This window comes from Mobula birostris, chromosome 8 (assembly GCF_030028105.1).
Source record: "Mobula birostris isolate sMobBir1 chromosome 8, sMobBir1.hap1, whole genome shotgun sequence".
Taxonomy (NCBI): domain Eukaryota; kingdom Metazoa; phylum Chordata; class Chondrichthyes; order Myliobatiformes; family Myliobatidae; genus Mobula; species Mobula birostris.
Genome location: NC_092377.1, coordinates 147,498,217 through 147,516,217, shown reverse-complemented (window position 1 = coordinate 147,516,217; position 18,001 = coordinate 147,498,217). Strand labels below are relative to the sequence as shown.

Below are 18,001 nucleotides of genomic sequence, written 5' to 3'. Positions count from 1 at the left end.
CAGTAGATGACCCCCGACAGTTCTGCAGGTGAAATGTTGCCTCACCTGGAAGGAATGGTGGTGAGGGAGGAGCTCAATAGGCAGGTGTATCACTTCTTCTGCTTGTGCTAGGTGGGAGATTAGTGGGGAGGGATGAATGGACAGAGGAATCGTGGAGAGAGTGAGCCCTGTGGAAAGCAGAGAGTGGGGGGTGAGGTGAAACGTTTGGTGGTGAAATCCTGTTGAACCTTAAAGCAAATGCTCTTGGTACTCAAATGTTGGAGCCTCCCTTCACCATCTTTCTGGGAGTGCACATAACGGACTAACTCAGCTGGTAGCTCAATGCCACCCCTTAGGTCAAGAAAGCAAGTTGCGTCTCCATTTCCTGAGGAGATTGAAGTGAGCGAGGTAAGCCCACCCCATTCTAACCAATTTTTACCGCAGCACCACTGAGACTGCCCTGACCAGCTGCATCACCACTTGGTACAGGAATTGCAAGACATTTGACTGCAAGATCCTACAAAGGATTTTGAGGACTGCCAAGAGTATCATCAAAGTCTCTCTTCTACCCATCAGAGATACTTATCAGGTATGCCTCTTTCACCTCAGACGGCTGAACAAGTTCAGCATGAGTCCCCAAATCTTCAGGACTTTTCTCCAGGGACACAACTGACAGCACCTTGGCTGGCTGTGTCACAGCCTGGGACAGAAACTGCACTTCCCTCAACCACAGAGCACTGCAGACAGCCCAGCACATCTGTGGATGTGCACTTCCCTCTATTCAGAACATTTACAGCAGCAGGTCCATAAAAAGGGCCCAGAAGACCATCAGGGACTCCAACCACCCCAACCACAAACTGTTTCAGTTGCTACCATCCGACGAACAGTACCGCAGCATTAAGACCAGGACCAACAGGCTCTGGGGTGGCTTCTTTCACCAGGACATCAGAGTTATCAATACAGATTGATCTGATTGCATATCCGACTCGACATTGATTGTGTATCTGACTGTATATACATGTATACAAAACAATTACATATACAATCTTAGTGTCTGGGTAATATACTCCCACATTTCCCTTCCTTATCGCTTGTACATTGTGACGGAGATGCAATATAAAGATTTTTACTCCCTTGGATGTAAGAAATAAAATAAATACAAATACACAGGGTCCCTTACGTTGTCAAGGTTCCCTCCCATCCGTCCCACAATCTCTTTGACCTCCTACTATCGGGCAGGAGGTACAGTAGCATTAAGACAAGGACTGTCAGGATGAGAAACAGCTTCTTCCCCCAGGCCACGAGACCACTGAACTCCCGGCCAATACCCAGGTCTCCAAGGCAGAGTACAAAGTAAATGGCAGGATACTTGGTAGTGTGGAGGGGCAGAGGGATCTCGGGGTACATGTCCACAGATCCCTGAAAGTTGCCTCACAGGTGGATAGGGTAGTTAAGAAAGCTTATGGGGTGTTAGCTTTCATAAGTCGAGGGATAGAGTTTAAGAGTCGCGATGTAATGATGCAGCTCTATAAAACTCTGGTTAGGCCACACTTGGAGTACTGTGTCCAGTTCTGGTCGCCTCACTATAGGAAGGATGTAGAAGCATTGGAAAGGGTACAGAGGAGATTTACCAGAATGCTGCCTGGTTTGGAGAGTATGCATTATGATCAGAGATTAAGGGAGCTAGGGCTTTACTCTTTGGAGAGAAGATGAGAGGAGACATGATAGAGGTGTACAAGATACTAAGTGGAATAGATAGAGTGGATAGCCAGTGCCTCTTCCCCAGGGCACCACTGCTCAATACAAGAGGACATGGCTTTAAGGTAAGGGGTGGGAAGTTCAAGGGGGATATTAGAGGAAGGTTTTTTACTCAGAGAGTGGTTGGTGCGTGGAATGCACTGCCTGAGTCAGTGGTGGAGGCAGGTACACTAGTGAAGTTTAAGAGACTACTAGACAGGTATATGGAGGAATCTAAGGTGGGGGCTTATATGGGAGGCAAGGTTTGAGGGTCGGCACAACATTGTGGGCCGAAGGGCCTGTACTGTGGTGTACTATTCTATGTTCTATGTTCTATGTCTCACAACTTATGAAGCCAGTCGTGTTATACTGTTTAGTTTTAACTTGTGTTGTAAAGGCACCTTTTTCAAAATGTCATCTTCTGGAATATATTTTAATATCTGTTAATTTATTTGTGGTAATATTACTTTACGTGCTGTGAGTTTGTTATATGTACTGTATTGTGCACCTTGGTCTGGAGGAACATTATTTTGTTTGGCGGTATACATGTATACAGTTGAATGCTAATAAACTTGAACTTAACACTTAGGACTATTTCAGCAGCAGCAAGTCAAACCACTAGAACTTTTGGTATAACAGCACCTTCAACGTAAAGACTCGACCAGTCAAAAATGCGATTTACCATCATCTTTTCAAATGCAATCCATGTTGGGTAATAAACATGGGTCTTCTCAGCTCCCCCCATAAACAAATTTCTTTAGCTCTGTCTTCCAATTGTATCTAGGTTCTCTGTATTCACTTGTCTGTACTCAGCAGATGACCTGAACTGAAAAGAACGTCTCGAAAGCAAAAGCTTTAACCCAGAGTATTAGCTGAGGTCTTGTGTGACTCACTGTAAGGCACTGTTAACCATATTAGTATTTCATAGGAAAGCCTGCCTTTTGCATTTGTGATGAAATTTTGGTTTCAGTTCAACGTAGGAGATCGTTTGATCTTTGTGCCTGTGCTGGGTTTGAGAAAGAAGTTTCCAATTAGCAGCGCGTAAGTCTCCTTGCCCAGACTTCAGCAATACTTTCTTTCCCAGTCTGTACTCAATTTTCTTTTGAAATGCAAAAAGGAGTCTGTTCATAATGATTCAGATCACGCTTAACAAGTTGAAACAACTCACTGTGTGAAAAAAAGTCTTCTAACTTTCTCTGTGGATAACTTGTCAATGATCTTCACTTCAGATCTACTTATCACATTGGGTTCTGCTGTTTCATTGGAGCTTACACAGTAATTCTCTATTTCTGCTGGTGTTGCCTTTACTGCCCGTTAACTGGGACATACGTCACCCTTCGTTGTCCATGAAAACAGGGCAAAGCAGTAACGAGAGCTGTACAACTGAGCAAATAGACAGAAGTTGGCATTGCTAGCATATGCCTAGATACGTGCCGCAGTATTCAGCTGTGCGGTGAAATTGAGTTTATCAGCTTCAATCGGAATCGGAAGAAGATAGCTCCAGTGACCAACATGATCAAGGTTCACGAAACTACTACTTATGTCTTCTTTTCCTTTCAAATGTGATTCTGCTACTGTTGGAGCCTGTGATCTACAATTCAGCAGTGTGATATTGGGATGATTGAGCAATCTGGCACCTTGCTGTCTCTCTGAGAGGGTTCTGTGAGGCTTCAAGTGGAGCATGCAGCCTCAAGGCCAAGAAGCCAGGAGTCGGGCCGTGGGCCCACGATTGACTCCATTTCTCACCGATTAAAGCACTGAGGAAGATTGAAATCATTGAGGCGAGTATGGAAGGGTGAGCAAGTTTTCAGCGCTGTCTACTAGCCTCTCGCTCGGTGCTGCCGTAAGAAGGTGTCGGCATGTGACGGTCTCTCTCTCCCCCCCCCCTCACTCGCAGCTCCCGGAGGAAGGTTCCTGCGTTCGAATTATTGGTCTTTCCCTCGATGCTGTCGGATGGAGGTTTAATCAACGCGGTTTGTGGAATGGACCCTGTAGTTCATGTTATGATGTGCTTCTGGTTTCTGGTTACACCTTTATCGTTGCTATTTTGGGTGATTTTGAATCGGGGTGGTCTGCAGATAACGAACACTGAGTTGAACCGAACATGCCTGGAGTCTTTTGATTTTTATTTTGTGTTTCTCGCTCGCTCTTTTCCTGTTGCTGCTTGCACAATTTGCTTTTTTTTGCATGGGGCATTGGATGACGTTCTTTTTTGAAAGGACTCCATGGCTTTCCTTGTTTTATGGCTGTCTGTGGGGAAGACGAATGCCAGGGCTGTCTATTGTATGCATACTTTGATAATAAATGTACTTTGAATCCTTTGAATCTTCACTGGGTGGGCATTCATATGCTTCAGGATGAGGTTTTAAATAAAGAGATTGGGGATCTAGAGACTACTGATTTCATTCACTGTTTAGGAGAGCATTGAACTGCCCACAAAGTTGTGCTGAACATGTCCCTACCTTAGAAATTACTAGGCTTACGTATAGCCCTCTATTTTTCTAAGCCCCATGTACCTATCCAAAAGTCTCTTAAAAGACCCTATCGTATCCACCTCCACCACCGTTGCCGGCAGCCCATTCCACGCACTCACCACTCTCTGAGTGAAAAACTTACCCCTGACATCTCCTCTGCACCTACTCCCTAGCACCTTAAACCTGTCTCCTCTTGTGACAACTATTTCAGCCCTGGGAAAAAGCCTCTGACTATCCACACAATCAATGCCTCTCATCATCTTATACACCTCTATCAGGTCACCTCTCATCCTCCGTCGCTCCAGAGAGAAAAGACCCAGTTCGCTCAAGCTAGTCTCATAAGGCATGCTCCCCAATCCAGGCAACATCCTTGTAAATCTCCTCTGCACCCTTTCTATGGCTTCCTGTAGTAAGGCGACCAGAATTGAGCACAGTACTTCAAGTGGGATCTGACCAGGGTCCCATATAGCTGCAACATTACCTCTCTGCTCCTAAATTCAATTCCAATCCTAAATTCATATGATGCATGTTAGGATGCACTGGGGTGTCCCGAATGCCGTAGTAAAGAAGCAATCTTTCTTTCTCAGCGATAACTTGAGAATGTGTGCAAGTTAGAAGCTGAAGTGCGCTTAATGGGAAAGTATTAAAAGTGACTGAATTTTCTGTAATAGTGGGTGGAGAGCAGAGTTGGCAGTCTGTTTTACCCGTCAATTCTGTGTGTGTCTCTGACGGACAATTGCATAAAAGGTGGAGTCAGTATTATCTCAAAGATAACATTGCAGCCCAGCCCAGCCCAGCCCAGATAGTAGTGAGATATTGAGTGAGTCAGAATGACAGTCAAATAAAGAGGGAAGATTACATTGATGGGATTATTCTGTAAATTCCCCAACAGTCAGCAGGAATAAGAGGGAAAGAATTAGGGAAATCACAGACAGGCAAAAGAATAATAGGGTTGCAACAGAAGGGAGTTTAACTTCCCTAATATTGACTGGGACTGCTTTAGAACTATGGGAACAGATGGGTATAATTTGCTAAGATTATCCAGGGAAATTTTCTGAAGCAATTTGTAGATGGCCCTACTAAAGAGAAGAATGAAGAACCCAGCACTGAGCCCTGTGGCACACCACTGGACACAGGCTTCCAATTATAACAACCACCCTCTGCCTCCTACAGCCAATAAATTTTGTACTGAATTTGCTACATCAAACTAGATCCAATGTATTCGAAATATCTGGACCAACCTACCACCGCAGAATCGTTCAAATTCTAGGTAGATAACATCTACCTCCTTGCCCTTGACGATCCTCAAGCACTTCCTCAAAAATAATCACATTTGTAAGTTGTGACCTCCCACAAACTAACGCTACGTCCACACTACGCCAGATAATTTTGAAAACGCTGGTTTTGAGTAAAAACGATAGGTGTCCACACTAAGCGTTTTTCAAAATATCTCTGTCCACACTAACATGGATATTTGGGCGAATCTCCTCCTACTGGGCACGCGCAGGACACACAGAAAACAAGCGAAGAGTAAACGATATACTTGGTGTGCGTTTGTCCAGTTACAGAGTAGAAAAACTTAAAAGGAATTGCTCTTGGCTCTTGCACAGGAGGACTTAAAATTTAAAAAAACACAAATACTGGAGTGTATGGAGGCAACTGACGGGGAGTTCACGGACAGTATAACCCGGCTGACAATGAACATTGAAAAACTGACTAACTCTGTTGCATACCTTGTTAAATGTATAAAACATGTCTGCATCAGTGTTATCTTGTATTTCCATACAATGTTACATTAGGCTGTTACATATTTATTGTCAGAGAAGTACTTGCATAAACAGGTAAACCACCTTCATACAAGCAAGGACAGAAAACAGGGCAAAGTGAGTATACTTATTTATCCAGTAAGTTATGGGTCACAAGTATTTGGTGAGTACATTTCTAACTCTTCTGGCTTCAGTCTCATTGCTGTCTGTTCTGAAATTGTTAGGTTCTGCGAAGCGCAGAATCAAATATCGCTGTGATGATTGTACGCTCTAGAATCAATTGTTTGGTGACAATAAAGTAGTAATAAGAATAATAAGAAGAAAACAATTAAATGCCGCGCTGTCGCCATCTGTTCCGGCACGTCATGACAGCGGTTTTAAAAAGCTCCGGTTACGCCGTACACACTGCATCGGATATTAGGCGTTTTCAGATTTACTCACTCTGGAGACTGTTTCTGAAAATCTCCATTTTCGGGGTCTGAAAACGCCGTTTCAGTGTGGACGGAAGGTCAAAATGAAGAGAAAAAGCTTGGTTTAAAAAATTATCCGGCGTAGTGTGGACGTAGCCTAAACCCTGTTGAATAACCTTAATTAGTCTCTGTCTTTTCAAATGCAAATAAATTCCATCCCTCAGCATTCCTTCCAGTAACCTTCCAACCACTGATGTAAACTCCACAGCCTATAATTCACTGATTAGTCATCGCAGCCCTTCTTAAACTAAGGCACATTAGTCCTTCTCCAGTCTTCCAGTACCTCATAAAAAGAGATGACTGATTCCTGTGGCCTGACCAGGTGACTAAGTGGGAAGCAAGTAACCTTTTTCCTTCCATCACATGTCGCCCGAGGATATACATACCTGGTCAAGCCCCAGGGATTTATCCACTTTTTTGAGCTACAAATTTATTTGCATTTGGAAAGGCAGAGACTAATTATGGTTTTTGAACCATCTTTGCCCTCCTAATTTCCTTTATAATCCCACGTCCCTTGCACTCCTCAAGGGACTTGCGTACTCCCAGCTGCCTACATGTGACATGCCTTCCTTTTTCCAGCGCCTCAATAGTCCTTGTGAACCAGGTTTTCCTTACAGTGTCAGACTTGCCCTTTGCTCTAACAGGAACTTGCTGGCCCTGAACGCTTCCTATCTCACTTTAAACAGACTCCCATTTGTCAGATGTCTCTTAGCCCGCTAAAAGCCTCTCCCAATCAAATGCTGGAATTTCCTGTCTAATACCATCAAAATTAGCCTTTCTCCAATTTAGGACCATAACTTGTTGGACCACTCGTATCATTTATGATAATTATCTCAAAACAAATATAATATGGTACTGGTGCTCCCCCAATGACGCAAAAACTCCTTGCCCCAACCTCACTTGCCAAGAGGAGGTCGAGTAGCTAGCCTCTTCTCTAGTAGGGCCATCTACATATTGTCATGTACATTAATGATTCAGATGAGAATGTTGGTGGCACGCTTAGTAAATTTGCAGATAACACCAAAATTAGTGGTTATAATGGGTAGGTAGGATAGGCCGTCTAAGGTTACAGAAGAATCTGGATCATCTGGGAAAGTGGTCGAGGGAATAGCTGATGGAATTTAAGTCTGACAAATGCAAAGTGATGCATTCTGGGAAGACAAACTAGGCCAGAACTTCTCCAGTGAAAAGCAGGACACCGAAGTGTTACCGGATGGCAAGGGTTTGGGGCACCCCTCACGGTTTTGTAAAAGTGGCGATACAAGCTGACAGGTTAGTGCTAGGCATGCTTGCCTTCATCAGCCAAGGCATGGAATTGTGATGTCATGTTACAGCTGTACAAGTCATTGGTTAGGTCACACTTGGGATACTGATGCAGTTCTGATCACCATACTATAGAAAGAATGTGATTAAGCGAGAGAGAATGCAGAAAAGATAGACAGGAATGAGGGCCTGAGTTATAAGAGGCTGGATGGTCTAGGTCTTCTCTGGAGAGGAGGAGGCTTGAGGGGTGACCTTATGGAGGATAATAAAACTATAGGAGGGTAGATAGTCACAGTATTTTTCCCCACAGTAAGAGAGTCTAAAGGTAAAGGGGAGAGGGAAAAGATTTAAAGGAGATTTCTCAGGAGACCATTTAACCCACTCAATTCAATTCAATCACACATTATGACACATTTGTGACTTAATGTACTTGCCTTTGTCCCATATCCTTTACAACCTCTGTTTAACAAAAAAACATGCATTAATTTGGATGGATTTCAGCTTGCTAATATTAAAATATTTTCAAAAACACAGGAGACAGGAGTGCAATCAGTAACCCAAGCCTGTTCCACCATTCAATAAGATTGTGGCTAATCCACCCTTGGCCCCAACACCACTTTCCTGCACTCTCTCCATGCCCCTTGGCTCCCTTGTGCTTCAAATGTCTGACAACCTCTGCCTGGCCTGCTGAGTTCCTCCAGCACTGTGTGTGTGTGTTGCTTGGATTTCCAGCATCTGTAGATTTTCTCTTGTTTGTGATCGGATCCGTCTTGAATATATTCAGTGAGCTCTCTGAGATAGAGAATTCCAAAAATTCAATGCTCGGAGGAAAGAAATTCCTCCTCATATCCATCTTAAGTGTTGGCATCTCTTTCTTAATTTACACCCAGTTGTAGATTCTCCCCCACCCCCCCACCCCACCAGTGAATAAACTTGCTCTCAATATCCACCCTGTTAAGCACCTCAGGATCTCAGGTTTCAATGGATCACCTCACATTCTTTGAAACCACCTGCTTAACTTTTTGTCAGACACCAACCCCCAGCCCACAAATCAACCCAGTGAGCCAAGCCTACACCGTTTCCATTGTAAGTCTACTTAAGATCCCAGATGTTGTTTTATTGGCTTGCAGGAGGGGAGGGGAGGGGGAAGTGTAAAATATTCAGATTAGTTAACAACATAGGAATAGGTGGGAGAGCTTGCAGGACGGTTGCTGGGCTCTTCACCGAAATTGAGTGGGGAAAAAAATCTGGCAAATGAGCTTAACGTGAGAAAGTGTAAGGTTATGCATTGCAGAAAGAGATGTCTAAAGCCGGACCTATTTAAATAGAAAAAGACAGCAAACTACAGAGGGATCTAGATGTTCTTGTGTATGAATCATAAAAGATTAGCAGGTAGGTGTGGCAAACAGATAGGAAGGCAATTGTCCTTTATTGCAAGGGGGTGGACGTTTGGAAATAGAGAAGTATTATAACAATTGTTAACAATTAACAATTGGTGAAGCCACACCTGGAATATTGTCACAGTTTCGACCCCCTCCCTTATTTGATAAAGGATTTATCAGCCTCAGAGGAAGTCCAAAAGAGATTTACTAGGCTAATTCCAGGGATGAATTACAAGCAGCTAAATAAATTAGTTCTATATTCTTTGTGGTTTAGAAGAATGAGGGGCGATCTTATTGAAACATATAGGATACTAAGGGGGCATAACAGGGTGGATATTGAGACACATCCACCTGAACATAGTGATGTGGTTACAAGATTAGGGGGCAGGCAGCTACAACTGAGGTCTACAGGAACTTTGTCACGCAGAGAACGGCAAATCGTTGACATTCTAACACCCATAGGGTTATGTAGGCTTTTTGTCGAAATGAGTCCATACCAACAATGGTACCCACTCAGTTAGCCCCAGTTTCCTGCTTTGGGCCCATATCCCTCTAATTCCGACTCCTTCACTAACCTATCCAAGTGCTTCTTAAATGGTGACTTTGAACTTGCTTCAACTACTTCATCTGGCTTTGGACTCCCCTACTCTGAGAAAAGACTGTTACCTTCCACCGTATCTATGCCTCTCATAATCCTGAACATCTCTATAAGGTATATGAGGCGGGAGGAGAGAGAGCAGCGTGCCGCGTGTGCGCAGCCCTCCAGTGATAAATGATATCGTACCCGTTAAATAGGGGCCGTGGACAATTCTGATTTGATGGAGAGTGGACGTGAAAGCACAGAGGAACACCTGGAGAAACTTCTGAAACGCCAGTTCGCTGCCGTTGTTACTGCACGATCGGGAATCTTCCGGAGGGAAGGCCTCAAATTCCCCAGCTTTGCCTGCTGTTGGCTACCAAGATTGAGGTCGAATTGTTCGGACAGAGATGGCGCTTGGTACTCGGTGTCGGAGGGCTGATCAGAGCTCGAGGTTTTCGGATGACTCAGAGTCGGACTGTGGTCGAGCATGGCAGGCAGAGTTTTTCTTCCTTCTCCCGTCTGCGTGAGACGTGGGACATTTGAGAAACTTTGAACTTTTTACTGTGCTCATGGATTTCTTCATCAAGTTATGGTATTGTTGCACTGTTGTAACTATATGTTATAATTATGTGGTTTTGTCAGTTTTTTCAGTCTTGGTCTGTCCTGTATTTTGTGATATCACACCGGAGGAAATATTGTATCATTTCTTAATGCATGCATTACTAAATGACAATAAGAGAGGACTGCGTGTCTTCATAATCTTAAAAAAGGGTCATCCCTCATTCTCCTGTGCTCTAAGGAATGATGACCTGGCATTGTCATCCTCGTCCTATACCTCATGCCCTCTATTTCAGGAAACATCCTCATCAATTTTTTCTCACACTCTCGCCAGTTTGACCACATCTCCCCTGTGATAGCGCAACCCAAACCGCACACAGTACCCCAAGTGCGGCCTCGCCAATGACTTATACAACTGCGACGCGTATACTCAGTGCTCTGACTGATGGAGGTCAGAAAATTAAACACCTCCCTCACCACCCTGTCTACCTGTTTTCAACAGACTATGCACGTACTCTGACGTCCCTCTGTTCCGTTACACCATTCATAATTCTACGTTCTACATTAATAAATTCTACACTGGTTTGCCTTTCTAGAATGCATCACTCACATTTATCTGTATTGAAATCTTTTTGCCACTCCTCTGCCCACTTTCCTTAACTCATCAAGACGCCCTTGTAATCTACAATAACCTTCTTCACGACCTACAATGCCTCTTAATTTTGTGTCATCCACAAACTTACCGAGCACACCTTATGCACTTGCATACAAATAATTTATGTAAATAATGAATAACAAGGGCCCCAACACCGACCCCTGTAGCTCACTACTGCTCACCTTCAACCACCGCCTCTACTTTCTACCTCTGAGCCAACTTTGAATCTACTTTACTAGCTCTCCCTTAATTCCATGGGACATAACCTTACATACCAGCCAACCATGCAGCCCTTGTTGAAGGCCTTGCTAAAGTCCAAATATACGACATCTATTACTCTCCACGTCTTCTTCACTTATCTGTTCAAAAAACTCTTCAGCATGACATCCTACACACAAAGTCACATTGACTCTCCCTAATCAGAGTCTGTCTATCCAAATACTGATAGAACCTGTCCCTCAGAATTCCCTTCACTAACTTCCCCACTACTGATGTTAAGCTGACTGACCTGTAATTCCCTGACTTGTCCTACTACCTTCCTTGAACAATGGAAAAGCATTAGCCATCTTCTGGTCTTTGGGAACTTCGCCAGTACCTAACTATGAATCAAATATCTCTGCAAATGCTTTTCCAGCCTCCCACAAAGTCCGAGGATGCACAGGTTCAGGCCCTGGGGATTTATACACCTTGATGTGTTGTAAGGCTACAAATAGCATAGTGTTTAGCTATTAGAGCGCCAGTGACCCAGGTTCAATGCCTGCTGCTGACTGTAAGGGGTTTGTATGTTCTGCCCGTCACTGTGTGGGTTTCCCCTGGGTGATCCGGTTTCCTCCCATATTCCAAAGTCGTACGGGTTAATAGGTTAAGTGGTCACATGGGTGTTTTTGGGTGACGTTGGCTCATTGGGCAGAAAACCCTCTAACAGTACTGTATCTCTAAATAAAAAATAATATTCAAAAAGTATCTCATCTCTGGTAATACAAACGTAGTCCAAAACATTTCCACCTGTTCTCCTTACATCTTGAGCAACTACGATTTTCTCATCAACAAGCACCAAGGAGAAATATTTGTCAAAAACCTCACATATCTTCAGCAGCTCAAGACACTGGCAGCCCTGCTGATCTCTAATGTGACCTACTCTCTCCCTGGCACATTTTAATTACAAACGTATTATATAGCTACAGAACCTATCGGGACTTCCCATAACCTTAACCCCCCCCAGATCCATCTCATACCCTCTCTTTAACCTCCTGACTTCCTTCTTAATAGTATTCTTAATCATTTTATAGTCACAAGGGATTCGCTCTTGTCCTAACCTCCTAAACCCAATTTAAGCTTCCTGGTTCTTTTTTGACCAGAGCCTCAATATTTCTTATCAGCTGAGGTTCTTTGAACTTCTGCAATTGTCTTTATTTTGGATTTGGGGCACAGAAGAAGCATTGCAAAATAGGAGCAAGAATAGACCATTTACCCTTTGAGCCTGCGGCCAGTTCAGTGCAATCATGGCGGATCACCCATCTCAATACAATATTGCTGTCCCCTCCCCTTAACCTCTGATGCCTTTTCACTCTGGACAATCATTTCAGACGTGAGTTTCTTACCCTTTTACTTAATATGAAGATCCGCCTTGCTACAATGATTCATTCCTAAAGTATGCCTTACTATGAATTATTCACTAACCCTGCCTTGGGAATCACTACCAGATCTAAAATAGCTCGCACCCTGATAATTATGCAACATTTTACTTTGAGATATATTCTATGAACTTGTCTATCCTTGCCAATTTGATTGCTCGAGATGACCCTGATCATCAAAGTTACCCGTAATTATTGTAGTACCATTTTATTTTAACAAACTCCCACTATTTCTTTATACAGTGTCCTACTGTTCAGGGGCCTACTTCTTATCCTTATTATTTCTTCTCTCCACTCATAACTTGAGTTTCTGGGCCATTATCATTCCTTGCCGCTGCAGTGACCTCATTTTGAATCACATGAGTAATCCATCAGTTTTTCCTTTCTGCCTATAATGAAACATCCCTTGAAATTTTACTTCTAAAACTGGGTTAAAACAAACTTAGAAAATAGTTGAAAACATCATTGCTAGCAGCAGTAACTGTATTAATTATATTCCGGTACCCTGCTCTCTTTATTCTGCTTTATCTTTCATTGTCTCTCAGGGTTTGAAGTGACATCCATAACACGTAGGATGGGAATGTGTAGAAAATGTAGGCAAGGGTGCTCTCCTCAGAGGAACCATGTTATTTAGTCAGATTGCAGCTGGTATCATCTTTATTGACAAAACCCTACTTTGTTGCTTTCCAAAATATCTTAAAGAAGGGGCAAACTATAAGGTGTGATAAAGGTTCAAGGTAAACCTTACTTGTCACATGAACATTGAAACATAAGAGTGAAATGTATTGTTTGTGTCAATGGTCAACAGAACCAAAGGTTGTGCCAGGGAGGGCAGCCCTCAAATATCGCCATGCGTCTGCCGTCAATGTAGCATGCCCGCAACTTGCTAACCGTAACCCGTACATCATTTGGAATGTGGGAGAAAACTGAAGCACCTGAAGGAATCCCAAGTGGTCATGGGGAGAAAGTACAAACTCCTTACAGACAGAGAAAGATGGGTAGCAATTTCAAGCTCCTGGCTCTGTGTCAGCATCTCTGAGGATCTGTCCTGGGTCCAGCATTTCAGAAAGAAGGTGTGACAGCAGCCATATTTCAATTGGAGTTTGAGGAGATCTTGAATGTCACCGGACGCTCGCAGATTTCTACAGACGTACTGTGGAGAGCATTCTAACTGGCTGCATCACTGTCTGGTATGGGAATTCCACTAAATGGGATCAACTTAAGCTGCAGAAAGTTATAAACTCAGTCAGGCCATCGTGGGCATTAGCCTCCCCAACATTCAGGACATCTTCAAGGAGCGATGCCTCAAAAAGGCGGCATCCATCCTTTAGGACCTCCATCATCCTGGACATGCTCTCTTCTCATTGCCACCATCAGGGAGGAGGTACAGGAGCCTGAAGACACACACTCAGCAATTCATGAACAGCTTCTTCCCTTCCGCCATCAATTTCTGAATGGACATTTGAACCCATGAACACTACCTCATCTCTTTTCTCCCCTCTCTCAATTTGTGCTAATAATTTAACTTTTTAAAATATATATACATCTTACTGTAATTTACAGTTTTTATGTATTACAATTCATTGCTGCTGCATGACAATAAATTTCAGTGATATTAAACCTGATTCTAATTCTGATTCTGATATTAGTTGCTGTTTAGAGGACAAATACTAGTCAGACTACTGGGGAGAAATCCCCTACTCATCATCATAACATGCCTTCCCTGGGAGGACAAAGGAATCGTACTATAATGTCTCATCTGAAAAGTAGCACTTTTAGCAATGGATCACTCTTGATGGTGCATGTGGACAGTGTAAATGCACTGTTAACTTTTGTTCTGCAGCTTGAACGCATGAGCTTTTGACATACTGTTGGTGAGATTACTGTTGCTGAACTAACAGCAGTCACAATCACAGCAAGAAAGTTATTTAACAGGTTATTATTTTTATTAAAGTCCAACCTTTCTGCAATTTTATTCAATCTCGTGTTGGCGCGTGGCCAAGTGGTTAAGGCGTCGGTCTAGTGATCTGAAGGTCGCTAGTTCGAGCCTCAGCTGAGGCAGCGTGTTGTGTCCTTGAGCAAGGCACTTAACCACACATTGCTCTGTGACAACACCGGTGCCAAGCTGTATCGGCCCTAGTGCCCTTCCCTCAGACAACATCAGTGGCGTGGAGAGGGGAGACTTGCAGCATGGGCAACTGCCGGTGTTCCATACAACCGTGCCCAGGCCTGCGCCCTGGAAGGCACAAATCCATGGTCTCACAAGACTAACGGTTGCCTATCTATCTTATCTTAATACTCTGGAATAGTACAGTTGCGAAGCTGAGTTTGATCCTGACCTGGAGTGATTTTTGTGTGCAGAACCCATGTTCTCCCTGTAACTACACGACTTTTTCTAGGTGATTCACTCCCTCCCACAAGCCAAAGACATGCAGGTCAGTGGGATGGCTGGCTCCAGTGTCAGCTGATTAGAGTAGGATCAGTGTAATTGAGTGCAACAAAGTTGAAAGTAAGTTTATTATCACCACATACTACCCTATTTGGTTGCAGGCATTCGCAGTAAAATCTGTGCTGACCAGTTGACGAGTCTGTGGTGGCCAGTGCTATCATGTTTGCTGTTGTGTGCTGGGGCAGCTGGCTGAGAGTAGCAGACACCAACAGAATCAACAAACTCATTCGTAAGGCCAGTGATGTTGTGGGGATGGAACTGGTCTCTCTCACGGTGTTGTCTGAAAAGAGGATGCTGTCTAAGTTGCATGCCATCTTGGTCAATGTCTCCCATCCACTACATAATGTACTGGGTGGGCACAGGAGTGCATTCAGCCAGAGACTCATTCCACCGAGATGCAACACAGAGCATCATAGGAAGTCATTCCTGCCTGTGGCCATCAAACTTTACAATTCCTCCCTTGGAGGGTCAGACACCCTGAGCCAATAGGCTGGTCCTGGACTTATTTCATAATTTACTGGCATAATTTACATATTACTATTTAACTATTTATGGTCCTATTACTATTTATTATTTATGGTGCAACTGTAACGAAAACCAATTTCCCCCGGGATCAATAAGGTATGACTATGACTATGACTAGAACAAAGGATCAAAAATTACCCAAAAAGATTGACAAACAATCGATATGCAAAAAAAAGGACAAACTGTGAAAATACAAAATATTCAAATAATAAAAATATATACAGGTAAATAAGTAACACTGCGAACATGACTTGCAGAGTGAGTCCGTCAGTTGTGGGATCAGATCAGAGTGGAGGTGAGTGAAGTTATCCATGTTGGTTCAGGTGAGCCTGAATGTTGAAAGGTACTAACTACTCCTGAACCTGGTGGTGTGGGACCTAAGGCTCCTTCTTTCCTTCCCGACAGCAGCAATGGGGAGAGAGCATGGCCTGGATGGTGGGGCAGGCAGTGCTCCTTGCAGATGTGCTCAATGGTGAGGGGGGCTTTGCCTGGACTGACTGGGCTATACCCACCATATTTTGTCAGCTTAAAGATCAACGAAGACATGGTGGCCCACTTCCACACCGTCTGACCATCTCATTAGGAATCCCGAACGATCTGCTCCACTACATGGCCTGTAAGGGCGTGCGAGGGGTTTGGTCGGTTGGAGAGTGGGGAAGGTATTTGTTTTGCTGTTGTCATCTTGTTTTGTTCCATTGTTGTTGATGCTGAATAGTTTGTGGGCTATCTATCTATAAATTAATTATTGAGATACAGCCTTTCGGCCCCTCAAGTTGTGCCACCCGGCAACCCCCGAATTAACCCCAGCCTAATCACGGGACAATTTACAATGACTAATTAACCTATCATCATGTACATCTTTGGAATGAAGGAAGAAACTGGAGCACCCGGAGGAAATTGACACGGTCACAGGGAAGAACGTGCAAACTTCTTATGGACAGCAGCGAGAGCTGAACCCATGTCGCTGGTACTGTAAAGCGTTGTGCTAATCACCATGCTACTGTGCACGTTTTGTTGGCACCGGAACGCGTGGTGACGTTTGCAGGCTGGCCCCAGCACATCCTCGGCTGTGTTGGTTGTTAATGTAGTTCACGGTGTGCTTCGCGGTACACAGAATAAATACATCTGATCATGCTGAGATCAAAACCCTTACCTGTTAATGCTACCAGGTGAGGTAGACAGAGGCGGTTTGCCAATACAATGAGCTCCATGGAATCCAGGTCCAGGCTAGAACAGAACTGTCCAGTGTACAGATATTCCAACACCGCTCGCATACAGCTCTTGCTTGTATTTGGGAAGTACACCTGTTAGGATGATACAAAAACTCATCAGTACCCCAACCGCAATAAACATCAGCACCTCGCAGTGATCTTGTCTTGGAAGTTTCTGCCTTCATCGCAGATCCGGGTAACACTTTGCCCCCACATTCGAATTCAGAAAGCCCCACAAAGAATTGCAGAGTTAGAGTTCTGAGCACAGTAACAGGCTCTTCAGCTCTGCGCTGATCAAGCACCCATGTTGATCCTGACCCACCAGCAGTCCTGATTTATTCTTCCCAGATTTCCATCGACTACCCCAAGCCTTTCCATTGATCTAACATTAGGGGCAAATTAGTAGCTGATTGACCTACTGACCTGCATGTTTTTGGAATGTAGGAGGATACCGAACACTGGGACAGTAGTTGGGGGGGGGTAGAATGTGCAAACTCCACACAGACAGCACTGCAGGTCGGGATAGAAACCAGGTCATTGGGGCAGTTCCAGCTATCCAACTATGCCAAAAGTGTCAGCTGTGGCTTAGAGGGTGTACTACTGTCTTTCAGTCAGAAAATTCTGAGTTCGAATTGCACTCAGAAACCCTGAGGACACAATTCCGGCTGATACAGCAGTACAGTAGTAATCGGTGGACGGAACAAAGGTGGTGGGCGGGGGTAGATGTGGAATTTCCTATTTTCTTCTACATCCTGCACAGCTCATTCAGTATTTAGCCAGTGACCAGGAACCTGTGCGAGCAGGAGGCACGCGGGCCGGTCAATCGGCGCTTCCGAACTTTGAGCTTGGAGTTTGGCGTCCCATCTGGGAAATTGACACTAAAGGTCGGAGCTCAAAGGTCAATCAGTGGTCTGGGAGTCAGAGCCTGACAGCTGAACCCTGGATGCTGGAGGCTGAAGGCCTGTCTTGGGGTTGTGTGTGGGTTGGTGGGAGGGAGGAAAGGATATTGTTTTGCTGTTGTTTTTTTGTTGCTAGTTCTGTTTTGTTCTGCATTGTGGGAATGCTATGCTGGCGCCAGAATGTGTACTGATACTTGCAGGCGGTCCCCAGCACATCCTTAGATTGTGTCGGTCATTAACACAATGGCGCTTTTCACTGTACGTTTTGATGTACGGGATAAATAAATTTGAAGCTGAAGTAGTTTGAATATATAATGTTTAACACTACTGAGCAGCTGTCATGAGATAGCTAGATAGATAGACATACCTTATTGATCCCGAGGGAAATTGAGTTTCGTTACAGTTGCACCAACCAAGAA

General features: G+C 44.1%; 1 protein-coding gene across 4 annotated transcripts in view; it reads right to left on the bottom strand.

Moving 5' to 3' along the window:
* LOC140201814 (rho-related BTB domain-containing protein 2-like) overlaps positions 1–18,001 on the bottom strand; it is a 90,835-nt gene that overhangs the window by 20,287 nt on the left and 52,547 nt on the right. For all 4 annotated transcript variants that reach the window (XM_072266506.1, XM_072266507.1, XM_072266505.1 and 1 more), the window contains one exon: positions 16,626–16,776. In XM_072266506.1, coding sequence (XP_072122607.1) covers positions 16,626–16,776 — 151 coding nt within the window. The remainder of the gene's footprint in view (positions 1–16,625; positions 16,777–18,001) is intronic.